This window comes from Quercus suber, unplaced genomic scaffold (genome assembly GCF_002906115.3).
Source record: "Quercus suber isolate HL8 unplaced genomic scaffold, Cork oak 2.0 scaffold_82, whole genome shotgun sequence".
NCBI classification, from domain to species: domain Eukaryota; kingdom Viridiplantae; phylum Streptophyta; class Magnoliopsida; order Fagales; family Fagaceae; genus Quercus; species Quercus suber.
In genome coordinates this window covers 128,276-138,224 of record NW_027069547.1, presented here as the reverse complement: position 1 = coordinate 138,224, position 9,949 = coordinate 128,276, and the positions used below count along the sequence as shown (strand labels likewise).

Sequence of the window (9,949 nt, the reverse complement as noted above, 5' to 3'; positions counted from 1 at the left end):
AATAACCTTATCTAGGATACAAATACATTGGGGCCTTGAGCCCAACTAGAACAAGGTTGTTGGGTAAGAGGGTACCACAAATATTATTACATGTCCCAACTTCAACAAAAACTTATATTAATAATAGATAGTCAATTTCTATAAATAAATAATAAAAAAATTCATCTTTTTTTTCTCCAATGCTTCTCTTTTTTTGATTGTAAACTGATCCAATGCTTCTCTTTTTGTTTATATGATGCTAACCTCGTTAATGCGCAATCCTTCCATAAGTCCCTCCTAGGATCCATTTTTCTTTTTTCTTTTGGATTATTTGATGGAATCATTACTCCAACCCACATTCTCTATAGAGAAGTTTTGCATTTATAATATTTTCATAGCAAATCATAAGTGATTATTAATTAGTAGTTATTAGTTTTAATTTAAACTTACTATTAAAGTTACGTTTTTGCCTCATTAATAGCAACCTGTAACAATCTGCTACTTAAATTTTGCTATAAAAATATTATAAACATAACATTTTTTCTCTTTCAAATACACCAAATTCAAATCTAACTGGAGTTCCATGTTCTAGTCCTTCCATCTTTTCACTCTTTTCCAATAGCCAAGTTCCTGTCTTGTATTCATTGGGTATTATAAGGTGTTGTTACGAGTAAAATTGAAGATCATATTAGTTTAAGGGATTAATATTTTCTAGATTTTTTAGGGTAAGTACTAACTGGTCTACAAAATTCCTAAAGTTCTAGAATTCTAATAATTTATTTTGAATTAAGTTTATCGAATTCTCAACAATTTAAATAGATACCAAAATAATGATATCCAATGTTTTTAAATATTAATGAAAGGTTAAAATCTAATCCACTCTTTTAAAATAAATGGATAAAATTTTAATTGAAACTATCTTAAGAATTTTATAGAATCCTTTTTTTTATTTTTATTTTTTATTTTTTTTAGAAACATGTTATATTGTAGAAGCCCAATACAGGATTTTAATATAATCACTAACCTCATCACACGCGCTTCGCGTGTGCAATGAGTTTTTTTTTTTTGTTAGTGGTCCTATTTTGTAGAAAAAAAAAAAACTGTGTTTTTATTTTTATTTTTTTTTTATATATATATATATAATTTTTATTTTGAAAATTTAATTTATAAATGAATAAATCAATTTGAAAATTAATAGGAAAGTGGTTTTATTTTTTAGGTAGTGTTTTAGTAGGAGTTAGAGTTGCATTTTTACCGGATTGTCCTTTAGTTTTGTCTCTACTTAAATATAAGGGTGTGAGGGTATTTTTGAACTAAAAAATGAAGAATCCAAACAGAAGAAGCCCTTTAAATAATAGTATAGATATAGAATAACCATGGATAAAACAAATATTATAAATATTCCATAAAATATGGAATACGTAGTGTCATATATATTTACAACCAACCGTCAAATAAAAACAGTTTCCTTATGGAGAGTTAGTCATCACACAAAATCTTTCTCCAAAAAAAAAGGTTATCATCACACAAATTTGTGAGTTGATGACCTTTATTTTGCAGGTTTAGCATCATCATCCTCAATTTGCTTAAGTGGCCATGGTCTGAAACCTTTGCGTAGAACCTTCTCAATTTCTTCAAGGTACACACCTTTGGTTTCAGGAACCAGAAAGTAGATAATGACAAATCCAATGACCGAAAAACCACCATACAAAACAAACGTGCCCCATGAACCAAGATTCTCTGTGAGTGTCAAGAAGGTCGTGTTGACAACCAAGTTGGCCGACCAGTTTGACATAGCCGCTACTCCTCCTCCAAATCCTCTGAACTTGAGAGGGTATATCTCTGCATTGACTATCCACGGGGCTGTTCCCATTCCCGGAGAGTAAACAATGATGTAGAATGCTAGTAGTATCACGGCGAGTAACCCAAATTTGCTAGGGCAACCCTTATCGTACCAGACACGATGTTCATTTTTACACATTTTTCCTACATCCTTTTCATTATCCAAGCAAGCTCCTGGATCAAACTAGTTGCAGACAAGAGAGAGAGAGAGAGAGAGAAAAAAAAAGTCAATACATGAAGGTCATGAAGCACATTGTATAAGAGTATGAGTAACTATTAATTTGTAGATTAATCTTACAAATTAATGAGTTAAGTTTTATAAAAACAAAAAGAGTAGTTCAAAATTTGATTTACTATTTTGGAGAACCATTGACAGCTAAGATTAGTGTTCTTAGAAGTAAGATGATCTAACCACCGCGCACCATTGGTGTGGTTGTCACTATACAAGTATAAATGTTTGTGGAGTGTGGGGGGCAAGGGTCGAGATTCAAGTCTCTAGAAAGGACCTTCACACACATATGCATTTAGATTAGGCTAGAGTAAAAATTCTATCTTATATTAAAAAANGCCTGTTTGATCTTTTTTTTTTATTTTTTTTTTATTTTTTTTTATATAATTCTGAAAATAGAATAATGGTAAGAGATTGTACATAAAAAATGCAATTTAAAAAACTTACAGTTTGATAATATAGGTTTAATTTAAAGTTTTAAACCACCCTCCAATCAAGACTTAAAAACACTTTCTTGGTAAACAACATTGCATGACAAATGACAAGAAGTTTTTAGTTTTATCATATCTTGTATTGGTAAAAATTAATGCATGTATAAGGCACTAGATTTCCTCGTTTCATTAGGTCATGGGAAAATAATGGTACTTGTGAGGGAAAAAGGGCCCGGCCCAATGTAATGGGCCGAAGGCCCATAGGAGGGCTATTTTGCGTCCGAGAAGAGGAAGATGAAAAAGGCAGGGCCCGGCTGGAAGGGGGACCCTCAAATGAAGAATTATCACAGTCCGAAGAGGACATCTCCTGTCCGAAGAGGTTGTAATCCTCTGACGCGATATCATAGATCAATTGAATGTGTGAAAGGCCAGAATGACCTTTCGAAGACTTCACCTAATCAAGATAAGCTCTGAGCATGCTATGGAACGATAAGGATGGAAAAATATCTAAGGGAAAAGTTGCTGCCACCGTATTTAATGCACTGCAACAACTTTTCTGGCCGCATTTATGTGGAGAAGACTCCTGAACAGTGCATCCTAACCTACCGCCACTCACACAGAGCTAAAAGAAGATGTCTGACGTGACATGTACTTCAACAAACTCATGGATGAGGAATACGTGGACGATGGAGATGAGGACAAGAGTGACTATATAAAGAAATGAAGCTCCTAACAAAAAGGGGACCCTGGTTGTAACCCTAAGATTTTGGTTCATCAGAAAAACAAATAGTGTAGCTCTTCGGATTATCAAAGTTTACGTGCAAATTAATGTCAGCTTGTGTTTGAAAGCTGTGATCCGTTGTTATCAATCCCATACTTGATCTAGCTCTTTCACACATACTCTACAAATTAATTATCTTTGGGCTTAGGCTACAAATACCAACCCTACAGTACTAATGAAAACCACATATCTAGATAATAAAACGAGTAATAGCCTTTTATGGTTAAAACAAATTGTCGTGACGCGAATTACATTCATTATCATGTTAATTTGTAAGTGTACATTAACGAAATTGGTAATAACTTGAACATTTTCTAAAAAGTGTAATAATAGTGAGAGCAAGAAATCTGACCTCGTCACTTGCTGCACAGAAGCCACATTTCTGTTTCAAACAGCCCATGCAATTCCAGGTGGAAGAATCAGGGTTTGAAGTGTATTTTTCGCATATAGTGTTGTTACCAAAATGGGTTGACTCATAGCTGTTGATGTGGGGTGCATTTTGAAAAGAGATATTAAACACTAAACCTAACGAAAGAAGGCCAACGACAATGAGGACTAGAGAAACAAGCATCAATCTTCTCCTCCCAAATCGATCAACAACTAGCAAGCTGATGAATGAACCCAATGTATTCAACCCGGTAGTAACCAGAGACAGTCCCATAGCCACAGTCTTTGAAGCATAACCAGCAAGTTGCATGATAGTTGGAGCGTAATACATCACTGAATTGATACCAACAAATTGCTGGACAACTTGGACAGCGACACCAGCGGCTAAGGCTCTTCTTACTTCGGGGTGTTTCATGGCGTTACGGAATTTCGTGATCAAATTGTTCCCTATAGCAGCTTCATTAGCTTCATCTTCCTCAATTGACTGCTTCAAGAGCTGTAACTGTTCTCCAACCTCATCAGCTGGATAAATCGTTTTCAGACCTTCTGTGGCTTTTTCTATTTGGTTCTGGTAAAAAGAAAGTAAAACAAAAGAAATTTAAAACTAATGAATAATGATTCATGAGTTTGTAATCAAAACTAAATAAAAGAAGTCAAATTATTACCACATATATTCGGTCAGCATATTATGTAATCTCACAGGAATGGTAAGAATTTACTTCTTCTAATTCTAACTTCAGCTAGTTTTATTTTATGCAACTAATGAATTTTATATACCTTCAATTAAGCTATGGTATTCAATCATGTACATTCATCTAATTAAATTTTATGAATAAATAATATACGTTCAGTTTTGTGATTCATGTAGAGCAAGGATCAGTAAGATAAAACAAAAAATATCTAGATCAAACCGAGAAATATTCACTACAGGTGATATAAATTAGGGAGATTAGAAAGAAGATGGTCTGAGAGAGAAGGATTTTCTAAGCAGAAAAATTTTTATAAGGATTTGGCTGTTACAACATACGCCCTATAAAAGAAACAATATAATGACTAATTTAGATAGAATTAGACATGTTTCTACTGTATGTGAATAATAATAATCAATATGCTAAAATTGTAAAATATTTATGTGAATAAATAATGAACAAAATCATAAAAATTAACAATGAACCAGATTGCTGGTTAACATTTTGCAATGAACCCAAAATCTGGGCCCCTTCAACCAAGTAGAAAGCCACACAATCATACCTACATTCAATCAGCATAATCCTACAACATTTAAAAAACAAAATCAAAAAAACCAATGTTACAGTCAATCAGAAATCAACTAAGATTCAAGGCAATCTATCTTTAACCTATTATATAGACACTCTAAAGAGCTATGAATTTTAAAATTATCCCATATATGTAAAATCAGAATTGGAACCATGGAATTATACAAGCATACTTAATCTATTAAACTATGAATATACAAATTACATATAAATTATCTCACATTCTTGTATAGCCAACGAGGAGTTTCGGGTAGTGAAAGCATTAAGACGAATTGTACAACCGGGGGAACTCCGGCCACTCCAAGCAGCCACCGCCAAGTTCCTGGAACCTGAAAAAGAATCAAAATATGAGAAAACAAAACAAAATAAATAAATAAAACTTAAGTCAAAGTGAAGAGATTTTTAAATACCGAAGTAAAGGCTAAGTTTATACAATATGATACGAATTGTCCAAAGGTAATCAAGATGCCGTTCATGCTTATCAAAGCTCCCCGAATTCGAGTCGGGGAGGATTCAGATATGTATAATGGCGCCGTCATAGATGCCATACCGACACCCAATCCGACAGAAATCCTACCGATCACAATCACCCATGGAACTGGTGCAACTGCCATGATCAACGCCCCTACGAAAAATAGCACATCAGCGGCTAAGATTGCCTTTTCTTCGTCCCAGACTATCGTTCATCCAGGCTCCAACAGCGGCACCAAAGATGGCAGCTCCGACTGCCATACTCACAATCAACTCTTGCAGCCATGTATTTTTGTCAACTGATTTGAAATCATCACGTATATACAACAACGCTCCAGAGATCACACCTAAAAACCCAACATAAGAAAGAACAATATGAAAATATGAATCACAATGACACCATTGGTTTATAATCCATAAGTCACGTAACTTGCTTAAATAATACACAAAGATTGTTCTATTAATTACCACACGATAAAACGAGTTTATGGAAATTACTATAAACTTGTTTAGAGAAAAACTGTGTAACTTACCAATCAATACGTACCTTAGTGTGTGTGTATATATATATATATATTCACAATGAAACCAAGGATGAAAAAATACAAGAGAAAAAGGGATAGGGTGTACCAGTATCATAGCCAAAGAGGAGACCACCAATACCAGCGGTCATAGCAAGTCGCAATATATGTGGAGTTTTCCATGTAGTTCGAAAAAACTCAGAGAACTCGGTCCTGCTCACAGCCACAACACCTCCTTCCACCATTTTTTTGAGCAAAAAAGATCCTTCTTTTTTTTTTTTTTCTTCTTTTTTTAATCAGAAGACCCTTCTGAATAGCCTAAATCAACATATTATTATAACAAATTAACTAGCATTCACGCAAACAAAGATATTCTACATCTAAATAACAAGAAACAAAAACGACAAGAAGCATGGGATTGTAACAAAATGAAACAAAAAATTTTAAATTATAAAAAAAAAATGTGTAACTTACCAATCAATACGTTCCTTAGTGTGTGTGTATATATATATATATATTCACAATGAAACCAAGGATGAAAAAATACAAGAGAAAAAGGGATAGGGTGTACCAGTATCATAGCCAAAGAGGAGACCACCAATACCAGCGGTCATAGCAAGTCGCAATATATGTGGAGTTTTCCATGTAGTTCGAAAAAACTCAGAGAACTCGGTCCTGCTCACAGCCACAACACCTCCTTCCACCATTTTTTTGAGCAAAAAAGATCCTTCTTTTTTTTTTTTTTCTTCTTTTTTTAATCAGAAGACCCTTCTGAATAGCCTAAATCAACATATTATTATAACAAATTAACTAGCATTCACGCAAACAAAGATATTCTACATCTAAATAACAAGAAACAAAAACGACAAGAAGCATGGGATTGTAACAAAATGAAACAAAAAATTTTAAATTATAAAAAAAAAAATTTATATGTTCGGTGAGAGAGAGGGAACTGTTTCTTTTTTTTTTTTTTGGGTAAACCAAGATAACTTCATAAATTACGATAGAACAAGTCTATTATAATGCATATTAGCTTTGTCAAAAGCCAAAATATTCTCCACCACAGGCGGTGGATTACAAAAGATAATAAAAGATGATAAAGAGTTTGCTCCAAGTTTAGCCAGCGCATCTGCACATTGATTAGCTTCATGGTAAGTGTGAGTAACCCGTTTGTTTGGGATTGCCTTCAATAGGTTCCTGCAATCAGTGAGAAGGGGTTCCATCAGCAAATTTTGAGAAAAATAAAAGATAGAAAGAAACCCCCCCCCTTTTTTTTTTCTTTTTTTGTTATTAGGACTCAGGATTTGAAGCCAACTTCTTTCGATTAAACACAAATTTGGTTTAAATATCACTAATAAACTACTAAACGAAGAAGATAAAAAAGATTTACAAAAGATCGAAGTGCCAATTATTTCAACGAGGAAAAAAAACTAAGAAAAGAAAAACCACAAAGATCACTTATCCTTGTGCAGTTTTGAAGAAACAAATTTTGCCTTTAAAATTAAGTTTAAGCATGAAAAAGTGGATGTTTGAGATGTAGGAAATGGTTTTAAAAACCAGCAAGGTAAAAGAACCGGAAAAGGAGCTAATTATCGGTTTTATAGTCGGATCGGAGTTCGACCGATGGTCAAACCGGTAACGTCATAAATAATTTAATTATTATTTATTTAAATTATATAAATAATTAATAATTTTTTAACATACTAAAACTAACACAACAATAATAATAATAAATATGTTTCCTTTTTAAAAAAATACAAGTATATAAGTATATAATATATGTTTAAAGAATTTAACATAATAATATTACAAAAAAAAAAAATCATTCTTAACATAATAAACTTTCAACAATTTCACTCAACAATTTCAGACTGGTCTAGAATTGAATTCCAAATATCTTATTCAACCATCAGAGACTTTACAAATTAAGATAATTGAAACTTACAAAATCTTTATTTCTTAGTTCATTTAAATAATTATTTTTTCTCCCTTGTCTTTCCCCTCAACATACACCATAGCCAGCCACCACCCACCACAACTGCCAGAGACCACCACCACCATTTACAACCCAAATTTAAATAAGTTAATAATTATGTATTACACTTTAAATATATTCAAAATACAAATAAATTGAGAGAATAAATTAAAATAATGAGAAGGTGCTAGGTGGAGAAACGTGGGCCACAAATCAGATAAATGCCTCCAGCTGCATGATCCAAGTTCCATACTCAGGATTTGAAGCCAACTTCTTTCGATTAAACACAAATTTGGTTTAAATATCACTAATAAACTACTAAACGAAGAAGATAAAAAAGATTTACAAAAGATCGAAGTGCCAATTATTTCAACGAGGAAAAAAAACTAAGAAAAGAAAAACCACAAAGATCACTTATCCTTGTGCAGTTTTGAAGAAACAAATTTTGCCTTTAAAATTAAGTTTAAGCATGAAAAAGTGGATGTTTGAGATGTAGGAAATGGTTTTAAAAACCAGCAAGGTAAAAGAACCGGAAAAGGAGCTAATTATCGGTTTTATAGTCGGATCGGAGTTCGACCGATGGTCAAACCGGTAACGTCATAAATAATTTAATTATTATTTATTTAAATTATATAAATAATTAATAATTTTTTAACATACTAAAACTAACACAACAATAATAATAATAAATATGTTTCCTTTTTAAAAAAATACAAGTATATAAGTATATAATATATGTTTAAAGAATTTAACATAATAATATTACAAAAAAAAAAAATCATTCTTAACATAATAAACTTTCAACAATTTCACTCAACAATTTCAGACTGGTCTAGAATTGAATTCCAAATATCTTATTCAACCATCAGAGACTTTACAAATTAAGATAATTGAAACTTACAAAATCTTTATTTCTTAGTTCATTTAAATAATTATTTTTTCTCCCTTGTCTTTCCCCTCAACATACACCATAGCCAGCCACCACCCACCACAACTGCCAGAGACCACCACCACCATTTACAACCCAAATTTAAATAAGTTAATAATTATGTATTACACTTTAAATATATTCAAAATACAAATAAATTGAGAGAATAAATTAAAATAATGAGAAGGTGCTAGGTGGAGAAACGTGGGCCACAAATCAGATAAATGCCTCCAGCTGCATGATCCAAGTTCCAACACCGTCATTTGCTTTCTCTTCAATTTTTTATCTCCAAATCCTTATCTTTACTTTTTTGACTTCTCCCTTTTCCTATCTTTTTTTTCATCTTTTCGTTTTCCCAATCTCTCTACTTTGTCAGTTTGTCTTCCTCACGAGAAATAAGGAAGTTTTCGCCTGAAACTTCAACATTTTCTAAGCAATATTCATGAGTTTTTTCTCTTGGACAAATTTTCGCCTCCATTTGCTTGGTTTTTTAGGAGTACGGTGTACCTGTACAGGTTTGTGCATGCATTTTCTTTATATTAGTAGTATATTAGGTGAACTTGTACTGGTTTTTTTTTTTTTTTTGAAAAGCAGTACTGGTTTTTCTTTGAGAGAGTGAGAAATATATTTCGGTTGAATTTTGATTACGGCTGGTAATGACCGAAACTGTAACGGGAGAGCGAGAGTACAGACCACCACAGCAAAACCGGTTCAACCTCGGGTTGTTTCAGTTCTCAGGTTGAATCAGCCGGTTATTACTGTTTACCGGGTTTTAAGTTATTTCTGATTTTTTATCATAACCGGACCATATTTAAGGCTGGGTCCCGGTTGAATCGGTTAGATCGACCGGTCTGGTACGATTTTTAAAACCATGCGGAGTAGGATCTTAATACAATGAAAAAAAAAATGCAATATACATAACCTATTATTACCTTGGCTATTCGAGCATTCCCCAATGACTCTGAATTATCGCTATTTTACGTTTTCCCTTCTAATAATAATAATTAAAAAAAAATCCAAATAAAAAATGGAATATAATTTGAATCTATACACAATTCTTAGTCAGCTCTAACATGTAAAAGACCAAATAATATACAGTGTTCTATTATCTAGGAAGTAGGAATAACT

General features: G+C 32.6%; 1 protein-coding gene across 1 annotated transcript; it reads right to left on the bottom strand.

Moving 5' to 3' along the window:
• Positions 1–1,528: 1,528 nt before the first annotated feature.
• Positions 1,529–6,163, bottom strand: LOC112003239 (inositol transporter 4-like). Its single transcript, XM_024035425.2, is given in 6 exon segments — positions 1,529–2,005; positions 3,615–4,217; positions 5,148–5,255; positions 5,337–5,588; positions 5,590–5,744; positions 6,028–6,163. Coding segments are annotated over 6 exon segments (1,731 nt in total).
• Between the last annotated feature and the right edge of the window lie 3,786 nt (positions 6,164–9,949).